This window comes from Mobula hypostoma, chromosome X1 (assembly GCF_963921235.1).
Source record: "Mobula hypostoma chromosome X1, sMobHyp1.1, whole genome shotgun sequence".
Lineage (NCBI taxonomy): Eukaryota > Metazoa > Chordata > Chondrichthyes > Myliobatiformes > Myliobatidae > Mobula > Mobula hypostoma.
Window position 1 is genome coordinate 28,403,102 of NC_086128.1, and position 22,922 is coordinate 28,426,023.

General features: G+C 41.7%; 1 protein-coding gene across 1 annotated transcript; it reads right to left on the reverse strand.

Moving 5' to 3' along the window:
• Window positions 1-181: 181 nt before the first annotated feature.
• On the reverse strand, window positions 182-15,817 carry mettl1 (methyltransferase 1, tRNA methylguanosine). The gene is made up of 6 exons (XM_063037355.1): window positions 15,666-15,817; window positions 10,268-10,431; window positions 8,426-8,610; window positions 7,287-7,400; window positions 4,843-4,944; window positions 182-4,047 (listed from the first exon to the last, which is right to left on the reverse strand). The coding sequence occupies exons 1-6, from the start codon at window positions 15,743-15,745 to the stop codon at window positions 3,901-3,903; spliced, it is 792 nt and encodes a 263-aa protein (XP_062893425.1). The 5' UTR covers window positions 15,746-15,817; the 3' UTR covers window positions 182-3,900.
• Between the last annotated feature and the right edge of the window lie 7,105 nt (window positions 15,818-22,922).

Below are 22,922 nucleotides of genomic sequence, written 5' to 3' on the forward strand. Positions count from 1 at the left end.
GGCCACAAACTTATCAATCACCCCTCGTATTTATGTACTTAACGCACATTTTATTCCCTATTTAATTCTTTATAATCGTTGAATGGTGTTGTTTGTGTTGCATGTCACACCAACACACCACAGCAAATTCCTAATACATGTAAATGTACATGGCAAATAAAGTCGATCCTTGATAATCTATGCAGGCCATTTTGTGTCATCTGAGGAAAAAGGGTGTTGCGGTTTAAGACCTCAAACCCAGTGAATGACTCATGGCATACTGACAGCAGTGATCCCTGCACTCCTATATGCTACTGAGACCTGGAGTCTGTTTGAGACACTGGGGAGAGACCACCAACAATATCACTGTGAAATCCTCCAAACCCACTGGCAGGAGAAGCAAGCCATCATTAGCATCTTCTCCCAGGCTAACAGCCCAGCACTGAGGCCCTAATTACAGTCAGCCAGCTGCTTTAGGAAGATGACAGCACTTGCATGGCCAACATCAGACTCCCAAAAAAGAATTTAGTGCATTCCTGGCATATATGATGAATCATCTCCCCTGGGGCTTCCAGCCGAATATAGGTATTGATTATAACTGACGTTTCAAAGACAAACTCTGTCAACTTCTTCATCCCCAAAGATGGCAGAGTTTGTCATCAAAATGCTGGTTATAATTGATACAGTACCTGTACCCGGCTGGAAGCCCGAGTAGAGTTTATTCGTCAGACTCCCAAAGTTTATATCCTATTCAAAGCTCCATCATAACATAAGATTAGCAGATGAATAGAAGAAAAAATGAAGATAATCTCAAACCTTCTTCAAAGTACAACATCACCAGACTTTTGGAAACAAATGGCCACTCAAACTGGAGGAGCAGCATTGCAGGTGACACCGACACACATGAAAGCAGTGTGTAAATGGCAGGAGGAATGCACCACCCCTACAAACGACCCAATTGACCACCTCTCCTGCAGCAATGTCTGTGGACCCCACATTAGTCTCATCAATCACCTCAGAACAGAAGTAGAAGCAAGTCATCCTCGAGTCTGACAGTACCTATGAAGAAAGTATTGCTGGAAATTCAAACACTTTTACTGACTAAAATATCTTTTACCGACTTAAATTTTAATTTAAGCCTGATGCATAGCAAACAGTAACTGCATATATTCCAATTTCTTGAGATGTGTTCACTATCTCGTGGTATTGCTCACATGATGTACTGTTATTGAAAGAGTGAAATTGCAGCAATATTCTTTAAGGTCCATCCAATGGTTCAGTAAAAAGAGCTTTTGGTCATTCATAGTGCAATTATTGTCCAAAATTTGTGTAGTTATGATCTTTTCATACAAGGCCAGGCTAATTGTAATAAAGGGAGAGAAACTTGCATTTCACAAATTGAAATACTTTACTGAACACACACAAGCTATGAACAGAAACCTGCAGTTTTGAAATTCTGAATGCAATTTCATAAATTTCCTTATTCCACCCAAAATGACAGGAGCTTCATAGCTTGAAAATGCAGGCAAAAGTAAACAAAATGGGAGAAGAGTGTCTGCATACGCAGAACAAAATACAGATATCCCTTCTTAAACTGTTTTCATTTGTAAAGATGCAAGAACAAGTCTACAAAACACTCTTTACAACCAAAAAGAACCCTTACCCAATTAACATATTCTAAGTCAAAAGTTTGAAAGGCTTTAAACATTTCTGGTTCTTTACAGCCTTAACTCACATGATGACCTTTCAGTTAATTATTATCTTTTTCTAAGTCTTGTGCTATAATTTCTGACCCACCTGTCTGAAAACGGCAATTTTGACTTAAATGGCCAAAAATTTGGTATCTAGGACAGAACAATAAACTTGATCTACGACTGCTGTCAAAGTATGCATGAGCTAGTTGAATCTGGTCCATTATCAAAGTCTACCACACACAATGTAGGTTCATAGGTCTTAAATGATTAGATTAGCAAAGATGTTGCAATGAACCCGAAGCCTACTGTGGGAAAGCTCTAATATCAGCACAGGCACTGAAACAATTTGGCAGTGGAACCAGCTTTCTCAAAACCTGATTCTTTAAGAGAATGCAAGTGGAGGTGTTTAGAACACTGAACTGCAAATCATTACAAACATCCGAGGGACCTTGGTGTACAAGGCCAAAGGTGCCCAAAATAATGGGACAGCTCAGATTGGTATGGAGGTTAAGGTGGATATGGGTCTTTATTGGCCAAGCTGCAGAATATAAGGTTATGGTACAATTTTATAAGACATTGGTTAGGCCACTGCTGCATATTGTGTGCAGTTCTGCTAACCATACTTTGGAAGGACATGGTTACACTGGAGAGCGTATAGAGGTGATTCAACAGGATGTTGTGTAAAATGGAGTGTTTCAGTTATGAGGACACACCAGATAGGCTGCGTTTTGTCCTTGGAGTGAAAGAAACTAAAGAAAGACCTGATAGAGGTGCTCAAAGTTATGAGGAGTGAGGATTGGGTAGATGGAAGGAAACTTTTCCCCATTTCAGAGGTGTCCAAAACCAGAAGGTTAAAGATAAGATTGGGAGGTTCAAAGGGGATCTGAGGAAGGATTATTTCACTCACTGGGTGGATGGAATCTGAAACACACTGCTTGAAAAGTTGATAGAGGCAGAAACTTTACATTTTATCTAGATGAGCACGAATTACCAACACACAGAAAGCTATGGACGAAGTACTAGTAAATGGGATTGGTGTGGATAGGTACTTGATGGTTGGCATGGGCATGCTGGCTGAAGGTCACGTTCCTCCACTGTACAATTATATCCCATCTTTTAAAAATGTTATCCAGCAGGACAGATAGGAATATGAATAAAAGGATAAAGAAAATTTTGACTTTGATTAAGATCTAAGGTTATACCTGCCATATAAATAATGACAACAATTTTGGTTTTAAAGGTAGCTCACTTAACTCTGAAATATTTTCTACGCTGCAAATGGTCAATCTAGGCACCTCAAAGTCCCAGGAATAGAAAAATAAATGGATAAACAGTTGGTCTATTATTGGTGGCAAATGTAGAGGGAGGAAATTTGGCCAGTCCAGTGGCATATTGCTCCTTTGGTGCCAAATGATTTTTATTTGAACAAAAAAAGTTCTCACCTTTGAAACCTCCAACAATGCATCACTCCCTCAGTTCCACACCACACAGCCAGCCAAATTTCACATTTCTGAAATAGGATTTGAATCCATACCCTTCTGACTTGGCAAATCATATAAACCGGAGGTGGATTGCACCAAGGACAGTTATACCAAAAGTTCAAAGTAATTTAGGACAGTAACATAGCATTGAGCACATCTGATAAATTCCCTAAGGTGTCAAGAGAAAAAGCCGTCATTTTCTTTTTTTAAATGATCACAGGATGCTCCAAAGCTTCTAAATTATTTCTGAAGTGCGATTGCTGTTGCAATTCAAGTAGCAGTGATAGAATGTGCAGGTATAAGCAAATGTCTCAGAATCAACAAGTTATCACACCTATCTCACAGCAACAATACAAACATGCTAGAATAAACAGCAGATATGGTGATAACTTGCAGGAAATCACACTGAATAGTTTGCATCACATCAGGTAATTAAGTATTCCTTATTTTTTTGGGAATCTTTGGGAAAAACAGAACATCTCAAAAATGATATATAAGGAAACAGATTTTCAATGCTTCCCCTGTCGGCACACTGAAATACCTACCCACATGTGAGTATAGTTATCAACTTTTTCCATGCTAGTTTTCTTTTATCTGGTTTTATAATAAAAAAAGTGAAATGGAACTCTTTAATGTAGCATCTCTGATTTATGCGGCTAAAATAGAGGACACCAAGTGTGTTCCAACCAAGCAGTGTGTTTTTCTACAGTCACTTTCCTTGTAAATCAAGGCAAAGGGTGCTCTTCTCAAGACTTTTCCCCTTCAGTTTTTAGCTTCGGGTTTTTCCCCTCAATTCGTCGGAACACTGCAGTAAAATTCTGTCCACCACTCCTTAATACTTTTTTGCCTTCTTCTGTACATACACCCAGACGATCGACAATGATATCATCCTTCTAGATTAAACAAAACAAGATAGGCGTCAGAAAAGTAGCCTCCATTGCTGCCATAGTCAGTCTCCAACTATGAACAAAGGGGAAAAGAATGGGAAACTAGATAGCACAATAAATTACACAGGGATAACTAAAAAATAACACCTTGCCTCAAAACACAGCAAAACACCACAAAGTGCAACAAATATGATGTAACAGAAAGAAAGGGAAGAGAGGAGATAATCTGAGAAGATTCTACTGTATACAACTAAAGCATGCTAACAAAGCCATGGCCAACCTTTCAATTTGACTTTTGCAAATCGTACTCATGCAAGATTCCCAATAGTTCAGAGTCAAAGGGAATCAAGACTCCATAATTTTATTGCTTTTAGGAAATAATTCTAAGTCAGTATAAGACTCAAGTTGATTTTATATCCACTCAAAGTGTGGACTCCTTTGCAAATGTATGTTTCTGTGAACAAAGGCAAGATAGCAACTGTTGGCCTAATTAGCTGAGTGTCCCAAAGCTGAGAAGGGGAGAAAAAAAAAGATTCATTTTTCAGATTCCTGTAATGATTGATAAGGCAAGAACAGGATGGGGTTAGCAAGGCTAAATAAGCTGTACAACTTCAGTTTAGCTTCTATTAAAGCACCAGTGACACAAAAGAAATTGCAGTCTTGCAAAGTTGGCATAAAAAGTGGAAGATGTTTGTAAAACAACTGAAGCACAAAGCATTATTAATATATATTACATTTTTGAGATACACCCAAGACAAAAGACAATTTTAACTTTGTAGTAAATTTGTGTGTAGCTCTCACCAGATCCTCTAGTTGTGCTCTTTCAAACAAGGGGTGCTCTGTGAAGTGTTTGACCATCCACTCATGTACTTCCTGCACATCAGTAATGGTATAAACTAAACCCTAATGTGGAAAAATGCAAATAAATAGTTATATAAAATCATAAGAGAAATATATTAAATGTGCCCTTGTGGCACTGCAACTTAGCAAAACTGTATGTCGATATATGTATTTTTAAAAAACATTTACTCATTTTAAAATGTTTATATTTTTCTTTAAATGTTTACTTTAGACTTCTAATTTCTGTATTAATACTGTTAATTGGTTGGCCCTGAATTGAGGAACATGCAAACACAAACCCCAATTCAATCCAATCAGACCAGCCTAACTTGCAATTGACAAAAATCTCAAAAAATCATCCGAAGATGTAGAACAGCATTATCAAGAAAAATGTTGACACCAGAGTTATGAATGATCCAATTTCCTCCGACAAAGACATATTGGTTAGGGTTAGTAAGTCATGAGCATGCTATGATGGCACTGGAAGAATGCGACACTTGCTCAAAGTTCACAATAAATTTATTATAAGGTGCATATATGTTAACATATACTACCCCAAGATTCATTTCCTTGCAGGCATTCACAGTAGAAGAAATACAATAGGACAGACAACAGTTAATGTGCAAAAAAACTGTGCAAATACAAAATGAGATGGGAAAAAATGTAATAAATATTGAGATAACAAATATGCCAGTCTATACTCTCCACCCCACATCTATAGAAGGTTGTCAAAGTTTTAGATGACATACTGAGTCTTCACAAACTTCTATGAAAGTAGAAAATCTTTGTATATGCACTTACGTGCTGGACCCAGAACAGATCCTCTGAAATGATAACACCAAGGAATTTAAAGTTGATGACCCCCTCCACCTCCAATCCCCCAATCAGGAAACTCTCACGGAATTCTGGTTTCCTCCTCCTTAAGTCAATAATCAGCTCCTTAGTCTTGCTGACACTGAGTGAGATTGTTGCTGTGGCACCACTCAGCCAGATTTTCAATCTCTCTTATACGCTGATTCAGCCTACAACAGTGGTGTCATCAGTAAACTTGAATATGGCATTGGAGCTGTGCTTAGCCTCACAGTCATAGGTATAAAGTGAGTAGAGCAGGGGACTAAGCACACAGCCTTGTGGTGCACCTGTGCTGATAGAGATTGTGGAGGAGATGTGGTTGCCAATCCAAACTGACTGGGATCTGCAAGTGAGGAAATCAAGGATCCAATTGCAGAAGGAGTTATTGAGGCCCAGGTCTTGAAGCTTATTTGAGGGGATGATAGTATTGAATGAAGAGCTGTAGTCAGTAAAGAGCATCCTGATGTATGCACCTTTGCTGCCCAGATGTTCCAGGGTCGAGTGAAGAGCCAATGAAATGGCATCAGCTGCTGACCTGTTGTGATGGTAGGTAAATTGTTCAATCGCAGGCTGCCTCCAGCACATCCTCGGACTGTGTTGGTTGTTGAGGCAAATGATGCATTTCGCTCTATGTTTAGACGTACAAATTAAGCCAATCTATTAGGTCAGATGACAAGACCTTACAAAGAGGGGAAAGGAGGGTAGAGAGGTTTAAGGGAGGGAATTCCAGAGCTTGGTGCTCAAGCAGTTTAAGACATGTCTAACTATAATGGAGTGATTAAAAGCAAGGGATGCTCACATGGAAGTATTAGAAGATATCTTGAAGAAAAATAAGGCGGCAGCAAAGAGAGGGCTCAGAAACTACATGTGAGCTTGCTTGAGCATTTAATAAATGCATGTGCTTCGGTTCAGCCAAAATCTAAATTCTCTATTTGTTACCCTTCGTTAAGAAAGAATATACTGACTTTGGAGACAGTCCAAAAGATATTCAGTAGGCTAATTCCTGGGAGGAAAGTGCTGTCCTATTTAAGAGCAGCTAAAGAAATTAGATCTATATTATTTGGAGTTCAGAAAAATAAGCGATCCTATTGCCACATGTGATTCTGAGGAGACATGACTGGTTAGCTATTAAGATGATTCAATTAGTGGGAAAGTGTTGAATGAATGGACATAGTTACAACGGAGTGGCCATTTAAAACTGAGGTGTGTTGGAACTTGCTCTCATAGGGGCAGGGGATCTCTACAGGCTGGATCATTTTTTTAAAAAAGTACATATATTTAAAAAAACATGGAATTAAGGGCTATGGGGAACTGACACAGCAGAAATGAGGCCTGGGGTAGATTAGCCCCGATCATATTGAATGGGGGGGGGCTGCCTGCCTACTCCTGCTCCTGTTTTCTTATATTTTGATGAACAGACTGACTATTGCAGGCTTCGTATCAGTTATTAAGATTAAAAAATTCTTTACACCCAATTTTACTTGAACTTTTCCCAAGAATGAAGCCTGTTAGAATATGCCTTCCAAACACATATGGAAAGAAAGGGCTCTTACCCCCACACGCAGAACATAGGCGTACTCAGCCAGCAACGTTGAGCTAATAATCCGCCATTTGTGTTTTGTCTTCTTAAAATGTGGATCCGGAAAAAGAAAGAACATCTTGCTCAGCTGTAAATAGAAACAAAGCCCTTTAAACTGAAAGCAATATACTTCCTAGAACATGAAGCTGGATAAATTTTAAACAATGTAGGAAACAGCCATAGATCATTCAGCCTCTCAACCCTTCTCTACTATTCAATAAGATCACCATTGCTTTCTCGTGCACTTTTCTGCTCATTTCTCATACCCTTTTACTCCAATGTCAAAAAACATCCATTCTCAGCCTTAAATATGTTAAATATAGATTTTTGAACCATGAACCTATAAACACGTGAACCAGCAACTTTTATGTGCGTTGCTTGAAATTCCAGCATCTGCAGATTTCCTCGTGTTTGAACCTCATTATTCCCTTTTTTGCACTATTAATTTGTTTGTAATTTACAGATTTTTTTTACATCCTTGCAACATACTGCTGCAGCAAAACAACAAATTTCACATATGTCAATGAAATAAATCTGATTCAGATTCAATGGCTAACCATTCATGGCCCTCTTCATTAGAGTATTCAAACAGTCAATGATTAAACAAGCAAATGGTTTCTGAAATACTCAGTAATTCAAGAGTTAAACTTCATGGGACAAGAGCATCACTAACAACAGTGACATTTAATGCCTGGTCCTTAAATGCCCCCAAACAGAGTTATTTGCTTGCCTAATTCAGAGGGTAGCCGACAGTCACATATACACCAGATGGCATATTTCCTCCCTCAAAAGACAGGGCTGAACCAGATATAGTGCTTTATTGTTGCTACACAGGCCAGGATTCATGATCTAGACAAACAACAGTAATGAGTGAGTGCTAAACAACAAAGGCACCTGTCACAAAAAAAACATTAAATCAAGGTCCTTCCTACCTCTTGGGTGGATGCAAAAAAATCTCACAGCTGCTCATTTCAATTCCAGACTGAATAGAATTTAAACACTCATCTGCTTTGGTGGAATTTTAACTTGTGTCTGGACCATTAGTTGAAGTTTCTGAATTACTATTTGAGTTACATAACCAGAATTGGCTACCGAATGAGCTAAGCACCGTACCTGTCCCTTGTTGAAGAAGTTTGGCAAGTACTTCATTGCGTTGCTTCTGATGCAAGCGATGTTCTGGTATTTTCCAGGGTTTGAAGCTCTTAGGGATTTGATCCGATCTATGACATAGTCAGATACCTTCACTCTGATTTCTAGCCCCAGAATTAGTGAATTGGGAAAGAGAGGAGATAACTCCACTGTAAAAAAAAATTTCCTCATTATTGTTGATCTTGCTGAATTTCCTGGAATGATGGAGATTTGATGGACACCGATTTAAGCCAAGCATCAAACAATTCTGCCCATATTCTATCTCTTCCTCCACGTGGTACAAGTAAAGCATACAAAAATCACTGCTGTAAATCTCTACAGAGGTAAATTGGCTTAAAGAGGCACCAGAAGATTCTCATGAAAGCCTAAGACCTAACTAAAGCAAGCTACTGAGTGATTGATAGCTGTGGTTTCATGGTCCCACACCATGGGCACATAATCCAGGTGAAGACTCCAGTACAATACGAAGCGAGTGCTCCACTTGCAGAGATGCCAGTTATCACCAATCATCCACTGTGCCTTGAGACATGGATATTTCGACAATTCATCAATACAAAATAACCCACCTTTGGGGTTACATAATTCTGACTTTTGGAATGGTAATTATTCCACATCCACGTCAATTTATTAATAAAGATTATCAGAAGGGCTGGAATCCAGTCTCAGCAACATCCTCCTTGTTAATAAGGATAGATCAACTGGGCTGGGGCTGTTTTTGTTGGAACAGAGATGGCAGAGGGGAGATTTATTGATGTCTGTAAAATTAAAAGACCTGAATGTAGTGTGCATAGGAAAAGTCAAATTCCCCTACCAGAGAGCTCAATACCAGGGGCCGATTGGCACATTCGGGAAAAAATTGCTCAGAAGAGTTGAGGGTAATAGAGAGTAAGGGTTTGGAGCTTGTTGCTTGAAAAGGTTGTGGAAGTAGAGACGCACATCATCTGTGTGAACACGTGATGTAATACAGGCTATTTCCTTATCTGGAGACAGCCTGTACCTGGAGTCCTCTGGTACGATATTGGTTTCTAACAAATTACTAAATATTTCTAGTGATGCCTCTGACATCTCTTCCTCAGATGCTCCTTTTCTACTTCCACTTGCCCTATTACCATCACAGTAGCACAGCAGTTAGCATAACGACACGATAAGAAGAGCATAACGACACGATAAGAAGTGCCAGCGACTAAAATATTGGGTTCAATTCCTGCCACTGTCTGCAAGGAGTTTGTATGTTCTCCCTGTGACCATGCGAGTTTCCTCCAAGTGTTCCAGACTCCTCCCACATTCCAGGAGACGTACAGGTTAGGGTTAGTATGTTTCGGGCAAGTCACGTTGGTGCTGGAAGCATGGCAACACATGTGGGCTGCCCCCAGCACATCCTCGGACTGTGTTGACTTCACTCCATGTTGCCACACAAGTGACAAAGCTATTCTTTAAAATCTTCTTTCACCTTCCACTATCAAACTTTCTCCTCTGCTTCTACCTACCTCAGACCTTGCCTTTCATTCTCTTCTCCCCTCCCCAGTTTTACTGCATCTCGAATGATCTCTCTCTTAAAATTTACTAGTTCTGATGAAAGGCCACCAAACTGTAATATTAATTTATCCCCATAAAAGCTACAATTTCAGAACTTATTGTGTTTTAACGCTACTCGTTCATGATCTTCAATTTTAAAATGCCCTCCAGGGTTTTTCTGAAATTAACATAGACAAGGAGTTAATCACAAGGGAAAATGCAACTTTCAATACCTAGGCTTAGTGAAATCTCGTGAAGCCACAGAACACTGGTCCAATAACACATACTTACCCAGTAGGCCTCCATAGCCACACCCTATGTCTGCAAATTCCACTTGAAATTTCAAATTATTATCGGTTACATCTTTGTCATCATCGTGATGATCCTTGTCAGAGTGTGGTTTGAAGTATTCAGGGTAGTACTGAGACCAATCCATCTCCTCAGGCCTAACAGGGCTGGAGACAAAATACAACAGAATTCACATCCACAATAAATGCATCTTCATCATTCCAATGATCAATGTTTTATTCCCTGCCCCCAGCCTCAGGTAATATAAAGAATAAAAGGGTAGATGGGAGAGAGTAGGTCCTCTTAGATACCAGCAGGGCCATCTATGTCTCCAGCTGCAGGAGATGGGTGGGAATTATTTTCTGAATATTTTTCTTTGATGCTAACTGAGGAGAAAATCGTAGTTGCTCAAGGGATAAGGGAAACTGGTGCAGATATTTTCCAGGGAGGAGATATTTGCTGGCTTGCAATGCATTACTGTGGATAAATCCCCATGACAGGTGTAGACTATTTTCTAAACTGCTTCTGTTTTATGGTTATAAGCATGTGCAGCCTTGGACTTTGAGGAGAGTAGAGAAGAAATTGCAGAGGCCCTTGCAGAAATATTTCCTTCACTGTTGGCCACTGGTGAAGCTCCCAAAGTCTGTAGGATGGCTAATGTTGTTCTGTAGTTTAAAAAGGAAAGTAAGAACAAGCTAGCGAATCACAGGTGGGTCAGCCTGACAACAGTAGTGGGGAAGTTACTGGAGGGAATTCTGAGGGACAGGAACCACTAGCATTTCAACAGACAGAATCTGATTAGGAGACATTGGCGTGGCTTTGCGTGTGGAAAGTCATGTTTGACAAACCTTTAATTTTCTGAAGAGGTAACTAAAAGGGTAGATAAGGGCAGGGCAGTGGATGTCGTCTATTTGGGCTTTTACAAAGGCATTCGACAAAAGTAACTCCACCATGGACAGTCCCAAGCCCGGCTGCATAAGGAGAAGAGTTGGGCATGGGGCTAGCAAACCCATCCCGTAAAAACCCAGAGCTACAGAAACACAAACACAAGCTCCAAACACCTCATCCTTGGGAGGAAGGATCTTCGATGGGCTACACCTGCGGACAACTTGAAAGACTGGCCCGGGACAGAGGACTCAGGTGAGTTGCCTATGCCCCAGTTGGGGTGATGGGTTTAAGTAAGGAAATACTGTACTGTGCAAAAGTCTTAGGCATATTATATGAGCTAGGAAGCCTAAGACTTTTGCACAGTACTGTAGTAATTTTATGTATTACACAGTATTGCTGCCCAAAAAAAAACAAATTTCATGACATGCGTGAATGATGATAAACCTGATTCTGATGCGGGTCTCTATTGTGGACTGAGAGTGGGAAAGGGGCAGGGAGAGTGGAATCAGGGTTGGGACAAGGGGAAGGGAGAGTGGACGGAACGGATGCACCAGAGAGACATTCTGTAATGATCAATAAATGACTTTGCCTGGTCTCTGAGGGCTGGGTGTGTCGGCACTCATGCCAGCCTCCCATCCCTGGCACTCCTTCTCTGGCACCTGTCCTAGACCCCTCCCGCAGCGCCCCACTCTCACCATTCCCAACATCCTTTGCTCCCACCAGATTTACAAGCCCACTCTCTGCTCCACTATATATGTGCCTAAGACTTTTGCACAGTACTGCAGGTTTGACAAAAATCCCCACATGGTGAGCTGGTCTGGAAACTTAGGTCCAATGGAATCCAGGAAAAGCTAGCTCAGTGGATTCAAGGTTGGCGCTGAGGTCAGAAGCGGAAGGTGGTGGGTGAAAGTTGTTTCGCAGAATGGAGGTCTTGGAACCGTTGTTTTATTTAAATAAATGATTTGGATGAGAATGCAAGGTTGTTATAGTTGGTGGTGGGGGTAAGCTCCCACTCCCTTTTAAACGCTCCAATACCGTGCGTCTCAAATAGCCTCTGACAACCAAGTCCAGCTCCTGGCCTTCATGTGTGGCTTAGCTCCTAAGCCCAGCGGAACTATTTCTACTGACAGGAGAAGGCAAAGGCGGGTTACTGGCGCCTTAAAACCAGTCGCTTCGGCAGATGAGGCTCATTGGCCGTGGCTGGCAGCCCATCCAGAAGGAAAACTCTGATCTTAAACCTCCACTGACTTGCAGCTATACCCACTCATGGGGAAGGCTTTGGGAATAAACCTTGAGGGAAAAACCTGGAGCTGGAGACCCTAAGGCAGTCCTACATTGAGTTCAATGCTGACTGGCAACTCCTGTGAAGCTGCTGGTACTAAACTGTATCGGTCTCTGCAGTTCCTTTGGGTTCATCAGCTGCATGGTTAACAGCTTGCTCTCCACGTCGCACTGCCCCCGCTCTCGTATGACAGCTAGAACGCAACATCCATGGTCAACCCCGATCAACAGAGGGCCTCCCAAATGCAAAAGGACTGATCAGTAAACCTATGTTTGACACAAAATAAGGCATTGTTGACAGTGAAGATTATCAGATTACAGGGGGACCTTGATTAGTTTGGGAAGTGGGCTGGGGAGTGACAAATGAATTTCAATAGAGACCCACAAGAGATTCTGTAGACGCTGGAAACCCAGCGCAATATACACAAAATAAAGGAAGATCTCAGCAGGTCAGGCAGCATCTATGGAGGGGCATAAACAGTCGATGTTTCAGGCTGAGACTCTTTATCAGAACTGAAAAGGAAGGGGGAAAGAAGCTAGTGGGGGAGGGGAAGGAGTACAGTCGGCCCTCCTTATCCGCGAGGGATTGGTTCCAGGACCCCTCGCGGATACGAAAAAGTGCAGATGCTCAAGTCCCTTATTCAACCTGTCTAAATGTGGTGGATCTTAGGACCCAGCAGAACCCCGGACCTTATTTAACCAGTCTCAGTGCGGTGGACATTAGGACCCGGCGGCAGAGCTCTGAATCCACAGTGTTTCTGTTCATGAAAATAATCACAATCGCGATTTAAAATAAAGCGGAAATAATAAAGCGATTGGAAAGAGGTGAAATACCATTGGTCATTGGAAAAGCATTAGGCTACAGTCGGTCAACGATCAGAACAGTTTTAAAGGATAAAGTGAGAAAAGCCCTGCCCCGATTAAAGCTACAATTATTAATAAGCAACGCAGTGGTTTAATTATTGGGTTTTGGGTTTTTGATGCTCCACATCAACCCGGCACGGATGGAGAGCGCGCTCGGGAGTGATTTGTCACTGGATTGAACTCGGGAACTTCCGTTCCCAAGCCCGGCGCTGAAACATACGTTTTTTAAGTGTTTTATATGCATAGAAAGGTAAAATATATAGTATATACTAAGACAAACGTTTGACTAACTGACGCTAAATAATACCGGATGTACCTGTTCCGACTTACTTAGTAAAAGAACTTCCGGTTTTTTTTCAATCCCGATCCACGATAACCTACTCACATCCTCCCATATACTTTAAATCATCTCTAGATTACTTATAATACCTAATACAATGTAATTGCTATGTAAAATAGTTGTTATACTGCATTGTTTTAGGGAATAATAATCATGATAAGAAAAGAAAGTCTGTATATGTTCGAACAATGAGTGCTGGAAGAGCACTTCCGGGTTTTCTCGATTCGCAGTTGGTTGAATTCGCGCATGCGGAACTCGCGGATAAGGAGTGCCGACTGTACAAGTTGGCAGGTGATAGGTGAAGTCAGGTGAGGGAAAGGTGGGTGGGGGAAGGGAATAATGAGGAAGCTTGGAGGTGATAGGTGGAAGTAAAGGCCTGAAGGACGAGGAATCTGATAGGAGATTAGACCATGGGAGAAAGGGAAGGAGGAGGGCACCAGAGGGAGGTGATGGACAGGTGAGAAAAGAAAGAGGGGTACCAGAATGGGGAATGGAAACTAGAGAAGGGAAGGGAGAGAAATTACCATAAGTTAGAGAAATTGATATTTATGCCATCAGATAAGTGTGAGATAATATATTTTGGAAAGTCAAACCAACATAGGGCTGATACTGTGAATGGTAGGGCACTATGGAACAGAGACATTTAGGAGTATAAGTACATAGTTTATTGAAAGTGCCATGACAAACAGACAGTGGTGAAAAGGGTGTCTTTCACCATCTTCACAGGCCTTCATTAGTCCGGACATTGTGTATAGGAACTGGGATATTATGTATCAGTTGTGTAAGTTGTGAGGCCACGTTTGGAGTCCTCTGTACAGTTTTGATCGCCCTGTAATAGGAAGGATGTGATTTTTAAACTGGAAAAGTGCAGAAAAGATTTACGAGGATGCTGCCAGGACTAGAAGACCCAAGTTATCAGGAGATGCTGGCTTGACTGGGTTTTCATTCCCTGCAGCGTAAAAAAATAAAGAGTTTTATAAAATCATGAGGATGTTGTTGCCAGGTCTGGAGGACCAGAATTATATATAAAGATTGAATAGGTTAGAACTTTATTCCCTAGAACATAGAAGGTTGAGGGGAGATTTTATAGAGGCATGCAAAATTATGAGAGGTGGAGATCAGATAAATGCTAACAAGCTTTTTATACAAAGGTTGGGTAAGACTGCAACTACAGGTCATGGGTTAAGGGTGAAAGGTGAAAAGTTTAAGGGGAACACGAGGGGGAAACTTCTTCACTCAGTGTCGTGAAAGTGTGGAACAAGCCGCCAGCACAAGTGGCGCACGCAAGCTCAATTTCAATGTTTAAGAGAAGGTTGGATAGGTACGTGGATGGTAGGGGCTATGGAGAGCTATGGTCTCAGTGCAGGTTGTTGGGAGTAGGCAGTTTAAATTGTTCAGCACAGACTAGATGGGCTGAAAGGCCTGTTTCTGTGCTGTACTCTTCTATAATTCTGTAAGAGATTTTGATAAGTTGGCCATTAACAGTCTTTTCCCAGGCATAGAGACCAAAACTAGGGGGCATAGGCTTAGAGTGAGAGGGGAAATATTTAAAAGGGACCTGAGAGGCAACTTCTCCATGCAGACGATGGGGGGGGGGGGGGGTATAATGCAAAAAGCTACCAGCAGAAATGGTTGAGATAGATATAATACTGTAATTTAAGCAGCATATGGAGGGGGAGGGGTCAGTGGGATATGGGCCGAACGTAGTAAAATTGACTAAACACGAGAAAGTCTGCAAATGCTGGAAATCCAAAGCAACATACACAAATTGCTGGAGGAACTCAGCCAGTCAGGCAGCATCTATAGAAATAAATAAACAGTCGACGTTTCGGACTGAGAACTGGGGAAGAAGATGCCAGCACCGTGGTCGGTATGGACCGGTCAGGCCAAATGGCCTGTATCCTTACTGTATCGCTCTATAACGCACTCCCTTTCTTTACCTTCATCCCACTTTTCTTTCGCCCCTCATTCCCGATCACTCTTTTACCACTACCCATATCATCATCATCCAATACCACTACGACTCACTATTCGAAGGCGTGATCCGCCATTGGATTGGAGTGAGCACGCTGCCGATAGTAACGTTTCTGAGGAGCCGGCACCGCCATCCTCGTGATTCAACGAGAAGAAACAACCCCGAAAATTGCAATTGAGAAAAGCACTCGCACGGCGTCCACAGTCCGGCGCGTCCAAAATGCGTCATCGGCGCGCGCCAGGAGTCCTCACGTGCGACTCCTGAGAGCCTGGGGCGTCCAAAATACATCATCGGTACGCGCCGGAGTGCGCCCCCTATCAGTCCAAATCGGCTGTTGCTATGGAGATTTGAAAGAAAACGCGAAGTCTGAATGTGTTCGTATTGTCTGTGTAAAGTATGGAAAAATTGCAAGACAAATGTGACTCTGCATTATAGTTGTCTTATAGTTAGAATGCTGAATATGCTGGGAAACGAATAAAATCAGAAATGCTGGAAATTTTCATTCTATCAGGCAGCATCTGTGGAGACAGGAAAACAGTTAAAGATTCTTTAATGTCACTTCAGTTCAACGTTGCACTCCTAAAATCAACTGGATCTCCTTCACTGTTCCAACGAAGCTCAACTTAAACTAAAAGGATAGCACCTTCTCTTTAAAATGGGCACATTACAGCCTGCAGGCTTCAATACTGAGTTCAACAATGTCACATAACCAGCATTTTTTTTGTAGAATCCTAACTTATTTTTATTAGTATTATTTTTAGATAACAATTCTTCCCCCATTGGTACATTCTCCAGGCTTAATTTAACTTTCACCTTGGAGTATTGCCCTTTATGTAATTTAACCACACCTGCCTTCCACCCTTGAACAGACCGGATGTGTGGTAGAGGCTGGAGAAAATTCCAAACGTATAAACGGGAGGGGAGAGGTGAGAAGTAAAATGAGAAATTTAAAATTGAATTATTACTTAACTAGGAGAAAGCACTGAAAAGTTTAACGTAGCATAAGGGTTCTCAGACCAATATGAACAGATAAGGCCAAGTCAAAGAGTTGAGTCTTAAAAGGAGAGACGGGGGAGGTCATGATTGGAATACTGCATTCCTCCTACATTTTCTACAATAATACATGGCTATAGTCCTACCTGTTTAGCAATGGGAAATGCAGGTCCCAGACTTTATGTGAAGGAAAGCAAAGTGAAGAAATTATTACATTCAGGTCACAAAAGTCAGTTCCAGTTCTAACCCATAGGACCAATGTCTCAAAGTAGGATAAAAAAAATCATGTGTAGATGACCCACAATGAAAAACAGGAACCATTCCATTCTTCATTAAATCAGCTTCATCAGTGGTAGATGGAAAAAACAAACCTGACTGAATCGAACACGTGGTTCAGCAATATATACTTAGTCAGTCTGTGATGTGTGAAATTAGGAAATTACTTTTTTAACCTGACCTGATTACATGATTGGCAGTAGCTCTCAGTTAAAAGAGCCATTAGGATTTTGTGGAGTCTGTATTAATTGTCAACCAAAGTGATGCTTCATGATATTGTTGTGACCCAGAATTCCCAGGTGATTATGAAGTTTTCCACGTGTAGGTTGAACCCTTTAAAAATGCTCCTCCTTTGGATGCCTGCTAGTTATTTCTCTAATCTCCACACATGGCTGACAAAGCCAAGGTTTTCCAAGCATTTGAGCTATTTTTCTCTGGGGTTAAAGATTAATGCAGTTGCTGTTCACCACCTCACCTCCAGGATTCAGTTATGGATGTCCAGTCCCTATATACTTCCATCCCCCATCAGGAAGGTCTCAAAGTTCTCCGCTTCTTTTTGGATTCCAGACCTAATCAGTTCCCCTCTACCACCACTCTGCTCCGTCTAGCGGAATTAGTCCTTACTCTTAATAATTTCTCCTTTGGCTCCGCCCACTTCCTCCAAACTAAAGGTGTAGCTATGGGCACCCGTATGGGTCCTAGCTATGCCTGCCTTTTTGTTGGGTTTGTGGAACAATCTATGTTTCAAACCTATTCTGGTATCTGTCCCCCACTTTTCCTTCGCTACATTGACTGCATTGGCGCTGCTTCCTGCACGCATGCTGAGCTCGTTGACTTTATTAACTTTGCCTCCAACTTTCACCCTGCCCTCAAGTTTACCTGGTCCATTTCCGACACCTCCCTCCCCTTTCTAGATCTTTCTGTCTCTATCTCTGGAGACAGTTTATCTACTGATGTCAATTATAAGCCTACTGACTCTCAGAGCTATCTGGACTATTCCTCTTCTCACCCTGTCTCTTGCAAGAATGCCATCCCCTTCTCGCAATTCCTCCGTCTCCGCCGCACCTGCTCTCAGGATGAGGCTTTTCATTCTAGGACGAGGGAGATGTCTTCATTTTTTAAAGAAAGGGGCTTCCCTTCCTCCACTATCAACTCTGCTCTTAAACGCATCTCCCCCATTTCACGTACATCTGCTCTCACTCCATCCTCCCACCACCCCACTAGGAATAGGGTTCCCCTGGTCCTCACCTACCACCCCACCAGCCTCCGGGTCCAACATATTATTCTCCGTAACTTCCGCCACCTCCAACGGGATCCCACCACTAAGCACATCTTTCCCTCCCCCCCCCGCTTTCCGTAGAGATCGCTCCCTACGCAACTCCCTTGTCCATTCGTCTCCCCCATCCCTCCCCACTGATCTCCCTCCTGGCACTTATCCTTGTAAGCGGAACAAGTGCGACACATGCCCTTACACCTCCTCCCTTACCACCATTCAGGGCCCCAGACAGTCCTTCCAGGTGAGGCGACACTTCACCTGTGAGTCGGCTGGGGTGATATACTGCGTCCGGTGCTCCCGATGTGGCCTTCTATAAATTGGCGAGACCCGACGCAGACTGGGAGATCATTTTGCTGAACACCTACGCTCTGTCCGCCAGAGAAAGCAGGATCTCCCAGTGGCCACACATTTTAATTCCACATCCCATTCCCATTCTGATAAGTCTATCCACGGCCTCCTCTACTGTAAAGATGAAGCCACACTCAGGTTGGAGGAACAACACCTTATATTCCATCTGGGTAGCCTCCAACCTGATGGCATGAACATTGACTTCTCTAACTTCCGCTAATGCCCCACCTCCCCCTCGTACCCCATCCTTTATTTATTTATATACACACATTCTTTCTCTCTCTCTCTCCTTTTTCTCCCTCTGTCCCTCTCACTATACCCCCTTGCCCATCCTCTGGGTTCCCCCCTCCCCATTTTCTTTCTCCCAGGCCTCCTGTCCCATGATCCTCTCATATCCCTTTTGCCTATCACCTGTCCAGCTCTTGGCTCCATCCCTCCCCCTCCTGTCTTCTCCTATCATTTTGGATCTCCCCCTCCCCCTCCCACTTTCAAATCTCTTACTAGCTCGTCTTTCAGTTAGTCCTGACGAAGGGTCTCGGCCTGAAATGTCGACTGTACTTCTTCCTAGAGATGCTGCCTGGCCTGCTGCGTTCACCAGCAACTTTGATGTGTGTTGCTTCAGTTACCTTTTGTCTTGATCATAAAGAGTGGAGCAGGAATTTCTGAATATATTTTGAGACTTTGACTCCTGGTTTTAGATACTTCAGACAGGGGAAACATCACCCTTCATCTACACTGTCAAGCCACATAAGAATTCTGTGTGTTTCAACTGTGGTCATGTTTAATTTTTTTAACTCTGTAAAGTACAGGTGCAGTCTGTTTACTCTCTCCTCATATGACACCTTCCCCTCCCTCCCCTCCTTCTTGATCAAATAGTAGACCCTCTCTTCCTCTGTCACAAGTGTGCCCTTCCTTAAGTCAGAAGTCTGGAACCAGACACAATATTCAGAGGAGGGACTCTTCATTAGACCTGAGAAAGGGATTTAAGATGTATGTACACACTTCTTTGAAAGTAGCAAGACAAACGTTTAAAAACGTTTATGGGTTTTATGAACATAGGTGTCGAGTCCCAATGCTAGGAAATCATGATGAACCTTTATAAGACACAAGTTTACCACAACCGGAGTACTGTGTTCAGTTCTGTGTACTGCATTTTAGAAGCAATCTGCAAAAGAGACTGACCAAAATTATTTCAGGAATTTGGAACTTTTGGCAGAGATCTTTGTGCCTTCGTTAGCCATGGGTGACGTGCGTTGTATTCTGATGTTTTAATCCGAGGTTCTTCCAGAAGTCAGGAAAGAGGCACAAAACGTGTTGCTTCACGATCGTTTTATTAAGCATTGATAGAACAAAGGAATGTTGAAAAGACGGTGATAGACGTCTACTAAGTGAAGGGAAAGCTCTAATTAAGATGGCGCCTAGTATAGAATAGCTAGTTTTTATACCACAGAGATAAGGAAAGATCCCATTCATAATTGTAGATAAGAGTCAACCAATGAGAAAGCACTTATTCAAGTAATACAGGACAAAGAAGCTTCCAGAGCTTTCCAGAATTATACTTTGTCTAGCCACTAGAGGCATGTTAAACTGTTATATGCATATAAGAATTACTCAGAATACAAGCAGATAATAAATTGTTAAACTGCAAAGAAAATAATGAAACAGTCTAATCTAAGAATTAAACAGTTAGATCCAAAAATGCCCTCTTTGATTCTAAGTCACACATTTAGAATCATTACATCTGAAAATTCAGAGGTAGAAAAAATTAAAATATTTGCATTAAGTATAAAAAATCAAAAATAAAATTGTTAAGTTATGAAATATCCAAGGATATATATTCAGAAGGCTGGAGGGAGGCTAATGTTTTCTTTTTTTTAGAAGGACATCAGGGATAAGCCAGAGAACTAGAGGCTGGTGAGCCAAACATCTGTGGTAGAAAGGTCATGGGAAGGGATTGGAGGGACAGCATCTATTTGCATCTGGAAAGACAAGGACTGATTACAGATAGTCAGCATGGATTAGCGCAAGGAAAATCATATCTTGTGAATTTGATTGAGTTTTTTTTTAAAAGAGGTGACCAAAATGATTGATAAGGATGGCAGATATTGTCCTCATGGACTTAAAGCAAGTCCTTTGACAAAGTTCTTAGAACACATGGGATCCAAGATTAACTAACAAATTGGATACTAGGTTTGCGATAGGTTGAAAGTAGGGGACTGATTTTCAGATTGATGGCCTCTGATTAGTGGTGTACTGCAGAGACAGGTGCTGGGTCCTTTCTTGTTTTATGTATTAATGATTTGGATGACAATGTAGACATTATGATTAATAAGTTGCAAATGACAACAAATTCATGGTATAGTGAAGAAAGTTGTTGAAGGTTACAACAGGATATAGACCAACTGGAAATGTGGGCAAGCGATTAGTAGATGGAATTTAACTTGGGCAAGTGCGAAGTGTTGCATTTTGCTAAGTTAAACCAAGACATGACATACATGGTGAAAAGAGGACCCTGTGGAATATTGTTGAACAGAGAAACCTTTGAGTACAAGTGTATGGTTCCCTGAAACTGGCAACACAGGTTAGGCCACATTTGGAGTATTGCGTGCACTTCTGGTTGCCCACACTGTAGGAAAGATGTGATTAATTTTGAGTGTATGCAAAATAGGTTCACAAGGATGTTGCCTGGATTACGAACACATATTGACAGGTAAGGTTGAGATAGAGTTAGATAAAATTATGAAGCATAGACAGGATTGATAGCCAGGGTCTGTTTTCCTTGGTAGAGGGTCTAAAACTACAGAGCATAGGTTTAAGGTGAACAAGATGACATTTAAAGAGGATCTGAGGGTTAGTTGACATCTGGAATCAGCTTGCAGAGATGGTGGTGGAGGCAGGAAGAATAACAGGTGGCTTCTGAAGAGGTACTTTAATGAGCACAGAGGGATATGAAATTAATGCAGAAAAATGGGATTAGCATAGCTAGACATGATGGTGCCATTCATAAACACAAGAGATTCTGCAGATGCTGGAAATCTTGAGCTGTTGCTCATGATGGGCCATTCCTAGAATTATCCAGGTCACACTAGTGCTTTGAGTGCCTTGAAGGCAAATGCATTGTTAGCATTCATTTCGAGAGGTCTAGAATATTACAGCAAGGATGTGATGCTAAGGCTTTATAAGGCATTGGTCAGACTGTACTTGGAGTATTGTGAGCAGATTGTGGCCCCTTATCTAAGAAAGGAGGTGCTGGCATTAGAGATGGTCCAGAGGAGGTTCACGAGAATAATTCCAAGAAAGAAGTGGTTAATGTAAGAGGAATGTTTGATGGCTCTGGGCCTGTACTCACTGGAGTTTAGAAGAATGAAGGAGGATGTCATTGAAACCCACCAAATATTGAAAGGCCTAGAAAGAGTGGATGTGGAGAGGATGTTTTCTATAGTGGGAGTGTCTAGGACCAGAGGGCACAGCCTCAGAATCCAAGGATACCTTTTTAGAACAGAGATGAGGAGGAATTTCTTTAGCCAGATGATGGTGAATCCATGGAATTCATTGCCACGGATGGCTATGGAGGGCAAGTCATTGAGAATATTTAAAGTGGAGGTTGATTAGAGCTTGACAGATTCTTGATTAGTAAGGGCATCAAAGATTATGGGGAGAAGGAGGAAGAATGAGTTTGAGGGGGGAATATAAATCAGCCATAATCGAATGGTGGACCAGACTCAATGGGCCAAATGGCCTAATTCTATTCTTAAATTTTATGGTCTTATAGAAATGTGTCCGTCATGGCTGTCTGATGCTGTACCAGATTTGGGATGGTCTATTGTTGGGACAGTAAATGCCTCATCCCATTTCATGGTCTTCCTCTAAATTCCTCCTTCTTCATGCCTACAAAACTCCCCATGGTACTTTTTCCTACCTCAACACCAGCTCTCTTAAGCCCTTCCCTGTCTCACATCTAATCCTGGATGAACAGTGATTTCCTCTAAATAAATATTGGGAAGATAATCTGTCTACTGTATTCAGTCCTTGAAGCCTATAACTCCTTTATGATCTCTGGGCTCCTCCAAATGTGACCTCTTCGGCAATTCAGGTTTTAATCACTCCACCAGTAGTAAGCATACCTTCAGCTACCTGGGTCCCAAGTTCTGGAATTCCCTCCTTAAACCGTTTGTCTTCTCTTTTCTCCTTTAAAATGCTTTCAAAATCTACCTCCAACCAAACCTTCTCTAATAAATCCTTGTCAAGTTTTACCCAGTTCTTTAGTCTGATAAAGTTCCCATCCTTTGGGATATTTTCCTGCAATTCAAGTTACAAAATAAATGCAAGTTGTAATATTACTAATAAACGCACAAGGATTTAGGTTAATCACCTCGATTTGTTTTTGTGACACTAAGCTGTAACCCGCTTATTTGTG

Excerpts from the sequence above, each read along its gene's own strand:
- mettl1 (XM_063037355.1), bottom strand. The coding sequence starts at position 15,745 with ATGGCGGTGCCGGCTCCTCAGAAACGTTACTATCGGCAGCGTGCTCAC. Across the intron at positions 10,432-15,665 it reads GCGGATCACGCCTTCGAATA|CCCTGTTAGGCCTGAGGAGA; the intron begins GTGAGTCGTAGT and ends TTTTGTCTCCAG. Across the intron at positions 4,945-7,286 it reads CCTATGTTCTGCGTGTGGGG|GGTTTAGTTTATACCATTAC; the intron begins GTAAGAGCCCTT and ends TTTCCACATTAG.